The sequence below is a fragment of the Pinus tabuliformis genome, chromosome 5_2, assembly GCF_031772625.1.
Source record: "Pinus tabuliformis cultivar Carrire ecotype Pingquan chromosome 5_2, CPIR1, whole genome shotgun sequence".
Classification (NCBI taxonomy): domain Eukaryota; kingdom Viridiplantae; phylum Streptophyta; class Pinopsida; order Pinales; family Pinaceae; genus Pinus; species Pinus tabuliformis.
In genome coordinates this window covers 318,733,835-318,750,702 of record NC_142306.1, presented here as the reverse complement: position 1 = coordinate 318,750,702, position 16,868 = coordinate 318,733,835, and the positions used below count along the sequence as shown (strand labels likewise).

General features: G+C 35.5%; 1 protein-coding gene across 2 annotated transcripts; it reads left to right on the top strand.

The window, feature by feature from the left end:
- The first annotated feature begins 4,102 nt into the window (after window positions 1-4,102).
- LOC149158790 (uncharacterized) lies at window positions 4,103-16,393 on the top strand. 2 transcript variants are annotated; one of them, XM_089436314.1, is made up of 5 exons: window positions 4,103-5,109; window positions 5,323-5,417; window positions 13,467-15,225; window positions 15,353-15,436; window positions 15,809-16,393. In XM_089436314.1, exons 1-5 carry the CDS (start codon window positions 4,959-4,961, stop codon window positions 15,952-15,954), a joined length of 2,235 nt encoding a protein of 744 aa, XP_089292440.1. In that variant the 5' UTR covers window positions 4,103-4,958; the 3' UTR covers window positions 15,955-16,393. The 2 variants fall into 2 exon arrangements, with proteins under 2 accessions (XP_089292440.1, XP_089292441.1); XM_089436315.1 differs by having other exon boundaries at window positions 5,002-5,139.
- Window positions 16,394-16,868: the final 475 nt, after the last annotated feature.

Sequence of the window (16,868 nt, the reverse complement as noted above, 5' to 3'; positions counted from 1 at the left end):
AAGCGCCACGTAACCTCTCACGCGGCATCCTGTAATCAACAAATAACCAATTCTGCCCAGAGGCCGCGAGTGCTTTGCGCCACCGAGGATTCTAAACCCGTGCAACAACTTATACAACAGATGAGAAACAGGTAATGGAACACGAATTCGAATAGCAATGCTTACCACACAGGTCGAAAGCCGAGCCTTTTCAGAAGCTGCACGGGGTAAATTGCTCCCAGAGAGCTGAGCAGACCAGAACCAGGTATGACCAAAGCGCCGAAGGGCCAAATCTCTAACAAGGGCGCAGAGGAACTGAAACACCGCGACACTCAGAGCTTCTGGAGGTCGAAGGCGCTCAGAGACTTTGCTTAAAAAGATCAGAATGACACTCAATACACTGAACCATAGCATAGAGCCGTAACTTCTCTGACAATCCAGGGTTGAGACCAGGGCCTCCGTAGCCGAGGGCTGAGGTCTGAGTCTTGGCTCATGCACCCACGGTGCAGTCATCTAAGAGCCGAACGCACCATTCACAATTGAGACCATACAGAGCTTCCAACAGACAATGGCGCTTCCCGCACCTTCCAACGGAACACCTCTCATCGGCAAACCAAGGCGAACGACCAATATACCTCTGCAACCAGCTGTTCTCCCCCTACCTTTAATGCTCGCGTAACTGTTGGCCGGACCGAGGTGATGGCTTCTCGAGGCTTCGGTCCATTTGGCTGGAGCGAGCGACCACTTGCCATTTAATAAGGCCGCCTCCTCATTCATTGCGCTAATTAACACCCGCAGCCGGGGAACACCTATAGAATATTATTACCCAATATAAACTTAAATAACTTTGTATTTCACCCTTACTCCTATCAATTTCATACTAGAGTAGGGTGAGAAGTGAAGTAATATGACTTCACTTCTCATCTTTATGAAGGTCAAGTTGCATGAATAATGAAGTTGTGTAATATTATATAACTTCACCTCTTACTTTTGTGAGAGTGAGAGGCAAATTTTCATGAGGTGGATAGGTGGTGAAGTTGTACAAAGTTGCACAATTTCATAGGCAAACTTTCATGAGGTGTGTTGGGTGATGAACTTGTGTGCAGTTGTGTAAAGTTTCTCAATTTCGTTTTTCTTTCACCTTTACAAGGTAGAAGTTAGAAGAGAAATTATGCAAAGTGGAAGTGGGACATGAGAGTAAGGTCACAAGAGTGAGTGAGGCAAACTTTTATGAGGTGTGTTGGGAGCTGAAGTTGTGCGAAATTGTACAAAGTAAATTATGTAAAGTGAAATAAGACATAAGACTAAGGTCATAGATTTAGTAATACATAATACTTCATTTTCACAGTCCTCATCAATTATACTACCCATAAAACTTTATATTATGTTATATTAATACAAAAATAAAATTAATAATAGTAAAATAAATAATTTAATATTCCAACCATTATTTCTTACATATTACCTCAATATATATAAATTTCCTATATATATTTCTTTGCAAAAAATATGTATTAATATATTCAAATATAATTGTACATAAATATAATAATTATTGAATTTAATAATTTCTTTCCACATATATATATTAGCAATTGAGTCGATTTTGTATTTATATTACATGTAATAGAAGATCGTTTCTGAAAAAACCAACCTCCTTATACAAGAGAACTTTATTTTTTTAATGCAATAATTTATAACTAAACACGTCAAATATTTGATAAATTTCATTCCGATTTTCAATTGTTTCTTTTTAATATCTTTATCATTGAGGAATTTAGACTTCTGTGATCCATAATATTGTAAGATAATCTTCGGCAAAATCACATAGCGAATCTTTTGTCGACGCGTTTCGAACCAACCAGTGTGGTTCATCGTCAGGACAAGTTGAAGAACCAATCTAGCTTAGCGTGAATAAATACACCTAATTATTTACCTAATTTTTTAAATTTTACCAAATATTTACCTATATTTAGCTTTTTAGAGAAATATTAAATTAATAAAGAATTTTTTAATAATTTTTTAAGAAAATAAAATAGAATAAATTATAATAAAAAATTTTTAGTAGTTTGACCAAGGTCTCTTGGTCAAAATTAGCCGTTAGAAATGTAGCCGTTGGGATCTCTGCACACTCTATTTATTCACGCTAAGCTAGATTGGGCCGTTGGGATCTCTGCACACTCTATTTATTCACGCTAAGCTAGATTGGTTCTTCAACTTGTCCTGACGATGAACCACACTGGTTGGTTCGAAACGCGTCGACAAAAAATTCGCTATGTGATTTTGCCGAAGATTATCTTACATCTTTATCATTGTGATTGATTTTTTTCATTTTCAATTGAGTGGCAACCAATTATGAGTATAATGATGATCTTTAATTACAAAAAGTAGGTTTAAACAATAATTATTTTTATTATACATTTACATTTTAGTTTTATTATATATTTGCATTTTCATATAATATAGATGGTTTTATATATAATTTAATTATTTAATTTTAGTGGTTATAATGAATAGTTTGAAAAACTAATAAATATATTAACATAACATTATTTATAAAAATAATTATTATTAAAAATTTATATTTAAAAAATAATATAAAAATAATAATTATAAATACAAAATTTAAAATATATATATATATATATATATATATATATATATATATATATATATATATATATATATATATTTTAAAAATAATATTATAATAAAATAATTATAAAAAACACTATAAAATAATAATCACAAATAAAATAATTTATATATATATTTAACAATATCATTAATGTCTTTTCTTTTTAGGTTGATTAGTACTAAGAAGAAAATGAATATGGCTAGGATTAGAACTAACTCTCATGAGCTACTGAGTGAGGTCTACTCGAGGACTCCCTAGGACGATAAAATTTGTCAGATTTGTGATACTAAGAAGGTGGAAGATGAAAAGCACTTCCTTTTAGATTGCCCGACTCTTGCCCACATCCACTCTCAATTCCCTATCATCATCAGTCACACCTCCAGTCTTCTTGAATTATTAAGCCAGCCCAACTATAGCCATCTTGGAATGCTTCTTTCCATGCTCCTTGATCACAGAAACAAGATTTTGAACAATGTTAATTAGACTCTCTTTTCTTAAAGTATGATAGACCACATTGGTCTTAGTGGACGTTAATCATCACCATCATCATCAATAATATGAAAAAAAGAATTTAATTTATAAAATTATTTAATTGTTAAATTTACATGTTAAAAAAATTTCTTATATTAATGAATAATAGTAAATATTTTGATATTATTTTAATATTAATAAAAATGATTATTTTTTAATATTTTAATATTAATAATTTAAAAAATAATATATATATGTATGTATGTATGTATGTTAGTTATGTGAGTTTTGAGGTTGCTAACACACTTAATATGTGGTTTGAGTAGCTTCGACGACCATCAGGGGATGACATTTTATTTGGGCCACACTAACCCCTAGTATGGCTAGAATTTTGCCCATGTAGCTTAGACCTATAGATATCTAACCTGTTAACATCACCAAGAGATGACACTTTATCTGGGCCATACTAACCCCTAGTATGGCTAGATTTTTGCCCATGAAATTTCCACCAATGACTTTTACACCACAAAATACCTCAATAAAACACCCTTATCACTATCTACTCTACTCAACATAAATAAAAATAAAATATTATTATTTATAAACACTAATTTATAAAATTATTTAATTGTTAAATCTTTAAAAATATTTCTTATATTAATAAATAAAAATAAAAAATTTGACATTATCTTAATACCATAAAAAAGCATTATTTTTAATATTTTGATAGTAATATTTTTAAAAATAAAATAACATTTATCATTTCGAAACACTAACCTAAAATTTAATTTAGTTTGCTTTAAATTCTGTTAACTTTTATGCTCAACTATATTTGTCCTCTCCTATACCAAACTTCACTTCACAACCAAAAATGTGAAAAGGTTAATGGAATTCATACCCACAGATTCCTTAATATTTCAAATACCATAATAAACCGTTGAAAAATTCTTAATATAGAATTGACGGCGAAAAATTAGACAACGGATAGGTAAGATATTGGAGCGATGAATGCCAATGAGAGAGCGATGGAAATGAAAGTGTGTGCACTGTATAAGTGTAATATATGTTACCTAGCCGACCATAGTCAGGCAGGTGCACAACGGGCACTCTGCAAAGCGTGCGGCGGAGAAAGAAATAAATGAAATGTGCAGAGTTGGGAAGTGTGCGAGAATCGTCAGAGGAAAACAAAATCAAAGCTTGAACACACATTTGGGCGGGAGGAGCTGTATTGATATTGGTATTTTTCAGCCTTAACGGTCACCGATGGGAACCATCATCATCATACACCGCAATCTCTCCTTTTTCCCTTGAATTTCAGTGCCCACAATGCTTCTTAATCTATACAATTGCTCTCCAATCCTTGACCTTTATATACCCAACTACCCCCATAGCCAGGACTGTCCATCTCTGGTTCCTTTAAAATCTCCTCAAGGATCTCTGTAGATTATTGCCAGTGCCCTTCAGTGCTACTGAGTTGGATCATAACAGCCTCCAGGTGCCAACCGCACCTATAATCTCTCCTGCACATGTGGTCAAATGCCCTCGATCCTCACCACTACCCATGTCCCCAAAACTCTGTTCTTTCTCAGTCTTCTCTCCATATCTTATTGAGGCCTTGAATCTTTAATACCCATCTTCTCAAATCGCTTCAATCGTCACTCGCTGTGTCTTCAAGTGTCCATATAACAGTCCTCTGTATTCTCTTTGGCTGCTCGGTCAGGACTGATCTGCTGGCAATCCTCGTCTGAGGTTTTTAGATTTTGTCTAACCCATGTAATCTGCAAAAAACCATTTTGATAGCCCATATATGTTGTATAATAAGTTTCAGAACTAGCATTGATCCTCAACATCTGTCTAGAATTTATTTTCCATGATGAGTTCGGCTGTGGACCAAGTTTGCAATAAGAACACAGTTGGGTGCTTCGAAAAAATTCACAAAGCATCAGAATTGCAGGCTTCTTGGTCTTCCCCTCAGATACAGACTGCAGATTTCACTACTGTTTCAAAAGAACCGGCTAGAGGTTTGGACGATGAATAAGGCCTTTCCTGCTGTATGTTGCAATTTTTTGTTTTTTAACATCTGTATGTGGCTCCGTGATTTTTTTTTGAGTATTCAGCTGTGACACTAGCTGATAAATTCATAGAGAACAGGAAGAAAGACTAGACAAAATTTCATAGCTAACATTATAGTTTATTCTACAGTTTTGACGGTATTTGTTTTGGGTTGTGGGCAGCGTTTACCCCATTCAAGAAGCCTCTGAAACCTACTCCAACTTCAGATCTCGTTGGAAGAGATTTTCAGCAGCTAGCTGCTACAAGCTCTGTTGAGGTAAGACTGCATTTATCATGGATACTGTCCAGTAGGAGCTATTTTGCATTAATGTTTAATGCTGATGGGGTTATCCTTTTGCATTTTTTGTCGGATCAATCCCTAAAGTGAGAAAATAGTTTATAGGCCATTCTTATTAACGTACAGGCCCAGTATGCACTCTGTTAAGATGGACTGTAGTGATTAAAAAAATAACCAGTGTAGGCCTCCCAAGCCACCATGCGAATATGGATGCCTAATCAAATGAGGTTGTGTTTGAACCTTCAGCTTCCTCGGCTCAAAATCAAAATTTTGAGACAAAAAACCTATAGGATTTTTACTCTTGCAATGTTTTGTTCTCCGCTTGGATTGTTGTGAAAACAGAGAAATATATATATTGATTTATATGCTTTTCATTTTGGACATTTCGTTTCAGAGTCAAGGAGGATCTGTCTTTAGTTTTTACACTGTATTTGTAAGCGCATATGAACTTTTCGACCAGTTTTTGAAAAGTTATTTTCATGGTTTCTCAGGATTCTGCATGTTTTTGCCCATATAATTAACTTATTGAGAAGCCTTAGCGTCTGTGAAGGCATCTTTCAGGCAGGCAGTAAGGTCCTCTCCTCTTTAAGAGGGTCTTGATAGGGCTTAATGTCTCTTGCTTTCAAGTTTCCTGTACGATTTTTTCTTTGAGGAAAGAAATGAGCCTTCCTCTCAGCCCGAGGGCTAGAGTGAGGTTGCTGGTAGTAGGCCGGCCCACAGGTATACTCACTTAAGAGTTCACATGGCTTAAAGCCAATAAAACAATATTCATAGACACAAAGCCATTACAACAAGCTTATCATATCATTAACAGGGATTTGAACCTGAGTAGGAGAAGATAGCAGCCATTCTGCCCTACCACCCTTGACAACCCCAATTGACAAGTTTCCTGTACATATTATACAAACAGTTGTATATAATAATTATAGAGAGTTTGATCCGGGCTCTGTTTATTCTTGATTGATATCTCTCAGCAAGTCGAAACATCTTCTGCATTTGTAGTTTCTACCTCTATCAGCTGCATAGTAAACATGCAAGTTTTTGATTCGTGGACACAATGTATTTTAACGTTCAGCTTCAATCTTTCCTTGATTTCATGTACTTTTGTTTTCGTTATTTCCTTCCATAGGGGGACAATGCAATATGCACTCAAGCTGCTAAATTTTTATTATCAGCGGGGATCCTGGAGACTTTTAGTGGAAAATCTTGTTTCACATTTTGGCCTCCTTGATGTGCATTTCTTTCTGTGAAGGGTATGATCTTTCTCTTTATTGTGATCTGTGGGCACTGGTCATCTCCCTATCTCTCCGAGTGTGTTTGCTTCTTTTTAATTTTTTTCTTTTATTTTTTTGAAATATGCTTCTTATATTTATTAATAAAACAATAAGTGACATGCACAGATACAGGAACATACTACACAAAAGATTTAATTTCATGGATCCAATTCAAAAACTACAATACCCTATGTCCAAAAAAACCTGAAACTAGAAAGCCAGACTGCTGTAAAGGTAGAAACATTGACATAAAAACCATAATTAAACAGATCAGACAAACCTTCCCTTTACAAAAACCATATGGTGTCATGCAAAGGAACAACATGACCACTACAACAGGCAGAAGCTAAGGTTAACTTACCCAAAAGTAAAGATCTTTAATTTCTCCTTTAAAATTAAATTGGTTTGCAGAGGTGGATGAAACAAACTTTTATGATTTTTATCCTCGTTTTATTAGACTTACTGATGCAGTCAGTTCGCCCTTCCCCAGTTGCGAATTAAGCAAGTAGCTTACAATTGTGACTTGCATAGTCTTGTATTTTTAATCAGTTCTATCCCTTTTTGAAATAAATAGTTTAAAATAAACAGATGCTGTTATGGCATAGTTTACAGTTTGTCTACAAAGTCAATGCAATGAAGTAAAATGCTAAACCTATACTAACTATACTAAATGATTTCTTGCATATATGACAACATTTCACATTTTGATTTTTAGCAGGGGCTTGCTGAATTGTTTGAGGTCATTTGAACATCATTTTTCTTGCGTTTGCTAGTTCCAGAAGCTCAAGTTAGCGAGCTGAATAAAATTCTCTCTTTACTCACTGTAAAGCACCAATAAACATAATTGTGAAAGATGGACTAGTGGTCAAATGATTGGATATGGTGTTCTTAAATCTTAATTTACAGAGCTGGACACCATATATAACCTGCAGAAAAGAGATATCTGCAGTGTTCCACGGGGATGCGTCCCCAGGGTCGGGTGTACGCACCCCTCACACCCCACGCACCCAGGATGGGGAGTCTACTGGGGTGCGTTTCCCCACACACCCTTTTTGGGGAGTCTTGGGGAGACGCAAGGGGGTGCATTTCCCCAGTGTGGGGGACGAGACTCCCCAAAAGGGGTGCGTCTGGGCGTCTCCCCTCAAAACTTCAATATCTAGTATATAGTATATAGTAATATACTAGTATGTTTTGCTTTCAATTTAGATTCTAGAATGATGAATGGTGAATTTAATTTTAAAATCAATGTAGATTGTAGAATGATGAATGATGAATGATATGGATCAATGTATTTGAATATTTCATTATTGAATTTTTTTATTGAATCTCATGGTATGGATGAATAATGAGTATGTCATATGAATGATGTATGTATCAAAATGAATGATGAGGATGGATCAATGTATGTCATTATTTAATTCAATTATGAATTTAAATTTATGTGTGGATCAAATTTCAATGTATTGGTATCCATATGACTATTAGTCTATTTAATATTTATGCTTTCATTATTGAACAATGAATATGAACTTGAATTATATATATATATATATATATATATATATATATATATATACCCCGACGTCCCCCGCACCCCCAAAATTTCCCTAAAATTTGAGGGTACTATATATATATATATATATATATACCCCGACGTCCCCCGCACCCCCAAAATTTCCCTAAAATTTGAGGGTACTCCCACACGTCTGCCCTGTGCGTCTCCCTGCACCGGAGTCTTGGTGGAACATTGGATATCTGCATACAGAAATATCAAATTCCAATTGAACCATGAAATCCTTCATTATTTATTTTTGATAATTTATTGATGTAGAGAACTCAGAGTTGCTTACATTTTTTGATAGACACAAGATGAGTGCCTTCATATGTTTAGTTAATATTCTTGTGGACAATGAAGATGTGGTATGGGAAATTTGGAAACATTTCTTCATAATGTGAAATGCCCCTCTACAGTTCCTCAACCTAAGTAGACTGGAGTATATCAGGTATTTACCAGCTAAGGATGGGGTTAACATGTTCATTCTGGGAAATACCTTTGGACCATACGAAATTAGGACCAAAAAAGATGCCTTCTGAATCATGAAGTTATCTCATTCTATCCTTTTCTCGGACAATACAAATATACTATGTTTATTAGTCTAATATTTATATTTCTATATGGTCTAATCTTTATCTATGCTTGGAATTTTTCTCAGGGATCAGTTCCTGCATAGATTAGATTAGTATTGAACCACGATATCTATCGTCATCTATTTAGTTAGTTCTTTGTTTTTTTGAAGCTTCAGTGAAGTAATGAACTCAGAGTTGCTTACATTTTCTGAAAGACACAGGATGAGTGCTCTTATTTTGTTACATTTCTCACGGATAATGAAAATTTTGTACAGGAAAAGTAATTTGAAAGCATTTATTGATAATGTGAAATGCCCTTGTACTCTCTGTAAACCTAAGTAGACTGGAGCGTTAGTTATTTACCAGCTAATGATGGAGTTTAACAAGTTCATATTGGGAATTGCCTCTAGACCGTTTGACAGAAACTAGGACCGGAAAAATGTCTTCTCATTTATGAAGTTATCTCAGTTTACTTTTTCCTCAGGGATAATATACTTGGTTTGCTAGTCTAATCTTTATATATATATAATATATATATATATGGTCATGCTAATGCCATAATAAGTTCGATGAAGACCTTGTAGACATTTCCCGTTTATGATTTACTAATGACTCAAAAAGTTCAAGATGAGATTTGGGATTCATAAGAATCAAGTTGCAAGGTTGTTACACATTCATTCTCAGGCATTTTATTGGGATGAATTTGCTATGGACTTTGAGGCTTTACCATGGTGAACTAGTTTTAGAACCAGACACATCCTTTGAGAATACATGTCAAATCAGTAGAGATAATAGAAGTTATACACATTCAATGTCATTTATATATTGACATTGGTTCAGGTGTAGTTGCAATGGAATGATTATATAATGTGGTACAAGACAAATCTTTGGGATTTAGAAAGTTCATGATATAGTGTGGTTTAGAGATGTCCAGAAGCATGCCTAAAGGCCAAAATTATCTCAAAAGTCTAAAGCAATCTACAGAATTGTGTGTACGTACTGAATTAAAAATTTCATGAAGGCTGTGAGAAACATCATACCTGAAGGCACATGGAGTGGAAGGAAATCACAAGCAAATTGCCTCAAAAGATTTTGTTGCTATTTGTTTTCACAGGCAGGAAACGGAAAACATGCAAAAACAAATAATACATCTTTGAAGTAGAAGAGAAAACATAATTGGCAGTACAGATGTTGTCTTGGAGAAAAGGGAAAGGAAGAAGGGAAAAAAGGCAAAAGTAGAAGGGAAGCAATCTACACAGGTATGTATAACTCAACAGACTCCACAAAGACTGTTTTTGAAAAAAAGCAAAAGGAAGAAGGGAAAAAGGACAAAAGTAGAAGGTAAACAAAATATACACATCTTTGTAGGGTACACGAAGAGTCCAAAGTGTACGCTCTTTGAATATATCTATATCTATATCTATATCTATATATATATATATATATATATATATAACAATTTGCTTTTGATTTCCTTCCACTCAATGTGCCCTCTGGTGTGATGTTTCTCACAGCTTTTGGTGGAGTCTTTTGTTGAGTTATACATGCCTGTGGTAGGCTGCTTTAGCCTAGTTTAAGATGTTTCAGATATTTTGCCCTTGCCCATGATCTTCATCAAAGGTTGAGCACAATACAGATGTTGGGCGAGGGCAAATTATCTCAAACAACATCTTAAACTAGGCTAAAGCAATCTACACAGGCATGTATAACTCAAAGACTCCACAAAGTTTGTGAGAAACATCACACCAAAGGGCACATGGAGTGGAAGGAAATCACAAGCAAATTGTCTCGGAGTCTTTTGTTATGACGTGGTTGTATGCACGTGGCAAAAGAAAATTAGGCAAAAGCTGGAAGACAAAAGTAAAATATACATCTTTGTAGGGTACAGTGAAGAGTCCAATGTGTATAGGCTCTTTGAATGAGGAAGTAAAAGTAAGTCTTTGTATAAAGTATCAGATTATATTGTTGTACCATGGCTTGTATTAAAAGATAATGTAAAGAAAGGTTGCAGAAGTAAAGGAAAACAATCTACACATCTTTGTAGGGTACACGAAGAGTCCAAAGTGTACACTCTTTGAATATATCTATATATACCCTACAAAGATGTGTAGATTGTTTTCCTTTACTTCTGCAACCTTTTTTTACATTATCTTTTAATACAAGCCATGGTACAACAACATAATCTGATACTTTATACAAAGACTTACTTTTACTTCCTCATTCAAATAGCCTATACACATTGGACTCTTCACTGTACCCTACAAAGATGTATATTTTACTTTTGTCTTCCAGCTTTTGCCTAATTTTCTTTTGCCACGTGCATACAACCATTAGGTGATGCTGAGGAAGCTAGTGCCAACAAAACAAACAGTAACAAATCAGACCAAAGTTCGAGAGAATTCCAAAGTCATATCTACATAAAGAATGATGATGGATTCAAAGTTCCAAGAACTAACTACAACTAGTGAAGAAGTCTGGAAGTCAAGCAGCCTACAACAGTCAACCTTTATATCCAGTAAGTGTCGCTTTTGAGTCTTGGCTCACACGTGTCTACCTCATTTGAAGAAGCGAACTGAAAGCAAGAGTTTCAGAAAGAAATTCAAGAGGATTATAATGAAATAAAGATAATCAGACTTGGGAGCTTGTGTAGACTTTGAAGAAACTTTGCACTTGTTAAGCATAGGTGTGAGATTTATTAAGTGGATGCCAAAAGTGCCTTCTAGAATACAATTTTTGCAGAGGAAATGTATATGCATTATAGCTCATATGGACTGAGGCAGGCTCATAGAGCCTTGTATGCAAGCATTGATGATCAGTCAAGGTTAATTGTTTAAGAAACCTGTCAGATCCAAGCTTATATGTCAAAATCAAAGTGAAGGATGAAATATTGATTGCAACTTATATGTTGATGGCATCATTTCAGTGAATCCAACTTCCAAGAATGATGGAGGTGTTAAAAGATGACCTTCCTGCATGAAGCTTTAGAAATGATAGCTCCAATATATCTAGATTTCCCAAACTAAGTATGTAAGGAAGATATTGAAACATATTTGACATGGCTGATGATAAATCTGCAACAACTCCTATTGAAATGGATATGAAGTTATCGACTCTTAAAGGCTTAAAGCTAGTGGATGCAACACTGCACAGTAAATTGGCAGGATGTCTTATTTATCTTATCACTATTTGAAATTTTGATCAGATTCAAACTGTATTGTTGGTGGCATGATATCATGATTTATGGATTCCCCAGTAGCTATTCATTGGTAGTAAGCGACATGGTCTTAAGTATGTGCACAAATATGGCACTAAGCTGCTTGATCTCATGCCCATCTATAAAGGATTTCGTGTTTCATGCCCTAAGACGGTCATCATCCCTTATATCAGACAGCAAGCACAAACCATGAAGATTGACTTGATCTATTTCAGGTCTTAGATGCAACGACAAGCCTTCTTGGCGATTTATATCTACAGAAAACTCTGGTTACATCTCTCTTTTGTGGTAATCAAATTGGTTATCCATCATATACAGAATTCTAGTTAGCAGATCTCACTAAGGCAATTAAGCAAGGACAAATTTGAAAGATTCTGAGAAATGCTTGGTATGAAAGAAAACAAAATTGCAGTAAGGGGATGTTAGATATAAATGCCCATTTTAGGAGAAGGTATAAATTAGGAAATTAATTGAGTACTTTTAGACTTTACTGCATGGAATCTCGGTGAAATAAAACAAGCACATAGTTTGCACAAACTAAAATTAGTTAGGATCTATAGTATATACATACAAATGTGGTTAAAATCACGTGCAATGAAATTACTAAATATTTGATAAGATTAGCGAATGTAAGATTTATGTTAACGGAAATATTATGGCAGCCAACAATTTCTTCAAGAAAATACCCATAAAATCAAAAGAAAACAAAAAACAGCACCTAAACATTATAATTTGAATGTAATTTGATTTATTACCTCAAAACATTACATATAGTGGATTATGTTTGAGTCTTGAATTGTTTTGGATAGTTATATGATGGATTTCTTTTAAATCTTGAATGGATTTGGATACACTCAATAATCTTTTATATCTCATATTTATACTTTTCACCATTCAAAGGGAACCGTTTCCCATCTCAGAACCCTCTCATCCCCATTTCTGTTTCCTGTTTTGTTTCCCATTTCCTGTTTCACGTAACATAGCATAAGCTTGTTTCCCAAAAATGATTTTGTCCATCTTCAGTAGATGTTTTAGCACTAAGCTATTTGTAGTGCTTCTAATGGGAGGTTTTTTTCAGTTAATAATAAGCTAGCTCTATAAAAAGCTGAAGGTTTATCTTCATTTTCAGTTTCTAGTTTTGCCACAAGTTTTTATTATAAATAGATACTATGATATCAATTTCAGGTTTACAAGTTTCTTAATGGCATGTGCTCCTTCCTTTTCCTATTCCTGTTTTGAAATTTAACATTTGGCATACAGAATGGGGTTGGCAGCCAATGATTGCATCTTAATTCTTGGCACATAGATAAAGACAAGCTAAAACCAACTAGGTAAAATGATACTTAGGACCTCTGCACATGCACAGAGAGAGAGGGAAGGAGGGAGCAAGCTAAAAATGTTTATGACTTGCAGGGTAATGGTCATCCTGAATGCAATGTATCTGATCCGCCACTTGTGAATGGTCCTTCAACACCAATGCGCTATGTTCCGAGGCCAAAAAATGCATCTGCTGAAATGTCAGGAACTGGAGATCCTTTTTCTCTTTCCTTAGCCACAGGCTTAAGTTCTTCAGAGATGAGAGAATTAGAGCAGAAGGAAAATTTTACAGAATCTAACAGAGTGGGTGTTCCAAAGGGTTTGACATATTATCGACATCATCCAATGAAACCAAATCAGTTAGCACTGTCATCCTCAAAGAATTCCCAGAGAAGAATTGTGCCCGAACTGAGGCAGGAAGGTGTGGAGCCTCATAAAGAAAACTTGCTTTCACTCTCTCTGGCCAAGCCTGAGAGCATGAAGCCATTGGTGCATAAGCCGTCAGAATCGGATTATCATAAGACCTTTGGCACAATAGCTAGGACTAAGGCCTCAATATCTGAAGGGATTGATATGCGGCATCAAAATTTTCATGAACAGGTGTCTTCTCAGATCATCAATTCTGTAGATTGTAGCTCAGATAATATGGCAGATGATCTGCAATCATCTCAAAACATACCCAGTGCATGTGTCCCAGGACAGCCTTTGACATGTACATTCAGTGCTTTGCTTTCTGGAAGTACACCGCAGGAAAATATTTTTACATTACAGAATAATGTTCCTGAATTAGGAACGTCAACTCCTGCTGGCAGAACAAGCCAGCAGCTTACAACTTTTAACACACCAAAGGAGAGCCAGCAGCCTACAACCTTTAACACACTAAAGGAGAGCCAGCGGCCTACAAACTTTAACACACCAAAGGAGAGCCAGCGGCCTACAACTTTTAACACACCAAAGGAGAGCCTTAATTGCATACCTATTCTTCAAACTCCATTTATGCCAAATGGTGAAGGACATCGGCTTGTGAACAATGAAGGCAATCTGTACCTACATTGCAGTGATTATTCAATATCAGGTAAGAAAAGGAAATCATTAAGCTACACAAAACAAGAAGCAGATTCAGCAGGGATGTTGACTTCGGAGAAAGGAAGTGACAATTCTTGTAAAGAAGAAAGATTCTCTCAAAAAAGACAAGAAGCTGAGCATATTAACTCTCCTAATCATGATTCTGTCAATAGAGATTCCTCAAAGAAACACATTATATTCAACGGCAATGTTGAAACAGAGTTCCCAGGCACAGAGAAAGGAGTTTCCAGGCCTGTTGCTCTAGAGCTGCATCATAATAATGCAATCAATTATTCATTAGGTAGTATGGGATATCAGGTTTCATCAATTCCTGACATGAACAGGCTGTTTGAATTAAAATTAGGAAATATGCCCACAACATCGTCATCGGGAGCAACTGAGGTTTTGCCAAATCAGTCAATTAATACAGAAAATAACATAGTAATTTCCAGTATGAATGGTCATAAAGGTCGTTCCTTGGGGTCAGGACTCCTTACATTTCCTGCATATTCCCCTATGCCAACCACTTTATCTACATTTTCATCGGGCGATCCTTCCCTTCCGCAAGCCTTGGTGGATACAAGCAAGAGAGGAAATTCCCATGCAGGTGACAGTAAAGCTACTCAGCAAATGTCACCCATCGATAACAATTGGGGCGACTTTCTGGCTCTGTCTACTGCTGAAGTTGAACAGTCAAAGAAAGAGGCACTTGTGCCTTATCAGCAACGTTTTATAAACCTGCAAGCCTTCCTAAAGCAATGTGATGAGCCAAATGATGATCATCTCCGAAGTAAGCCTGGGGTGACTATTTACTTATTTTGTATTGCTAATATTTGGTTTTCTGCCAAAGTTTGTGTTGGAGCATTAAAAAGTTTGTCATGTTTGGACTGTGACTTATGTATTACATATGGATACAGTTATTCGATCCTTATCTGCCTCTGGTCGAAGTGGGCATGCTGTTAATCTGGAAACTAGGGCTATTATGCTTTCTTTGGAAGAAGGTAATGTTTCACATGGTGCCTTATATAAATTTTTTTAAGCTACTAACAGTTGAATCGAGAATCATGATTCAGAAACATAAGTTTATAACTCTTCGAGGAAGTTAGACTCCATACCTGTGACCTCATAAGCAAATTGCAAAGTGGCAATTTCAGTTGGTTGAAATCATACTTCACAAATTGTGCAATTGTGATGCGTAGTGTTTTATTCAAAGATGCTTCTATTTCGAAGCCGAACATGAGTTTTTTGTAACCAAGATTATGGGTCTGCTTCATTCATGTGCTCAGAAAGTTTTGTGATAGACTTTTTATTTCTGTTGTTGATATAGAATATATATGTTCTCATGAAAATTTTTACTTTAATTAATGATGCAGTTAAAGAGTTGCGTCGGATGAAGATGCTCAATGTCTTTGGAAAGGGTATTCCAAAAGGTTTAAATGATGCAGGTGCTACTCCACAAGGTCCTCGTTTACCTGCACCAGGTGCTGCACAAACTCTGAAACTGGTGACTGGATCCTAAGAGTTCCTAGGATGAAATTTGCAAGAAGGTTCCCAACACTTCACAAGTGGTGTAGCTGGGTTCTGGATGTTGCTTTTAAACTGATATTTAATGCAGTGGCTTCTTCAGACAGTAAAACTTTAGAAAGTGCTTGCATTCCACTAAGTGCTTCTGAAGATTTATGTAACACAAAAAATCCTGCAGCATGGAGACTGCATATTCTACAGTTCGTTAGGGACCAGGTAATTATCACCCAGTGCAGGATGTAATTGTTATTTTGGACGATGGTTCCAGATCAAATATTCTCTAAAGAGATATATTTCTTAATTGCAATTGCAATTGAATTAGGGTCACTGAATGTTGATTTTGCATATTGGCGGATACTTGTTGAAGTTTGGATCCTCATTACATTGATTGAATAATGAAAATCAGCAAATGTGTGCCATCTTGTTTAAATTCACATTTTTTTGTCATCTTCTTGTAAGGTATGGTGTTGCTTTGCTTGTAAGGTCATATTAATTAGATTTGTCGTCTGTGAACAATTACAGTTGACTAATTTCTTGTTTCATGGATTCAATACATTGGCAATTTTGTTGCATATTATATTTAAGGTTATATTCGTTGCTCCATCTGGCTGAGAGATCATACTGTGCATAACTTCATGAGCATTTTGAAACAGAATCGAAGGTATTACCCATTTTCTTATGTTTTAATACTTTTGGGAGGGGTATTACTGAAAACTGCAAAACATTGTTCTATAATCTCCTCGATTGAATCCCCATTGAAAAATGTTTGAAAATGAAATCATCACGTTCTTTGTTACAAGGAGAAATATCAATATGTATCAACTCACTAAGTAGACGCAGGATTGGTACTGCATTTTATTGGTTCTAATTCTTGAACGTAGAACATTCAAGTTCAATGCTTCATGCCTG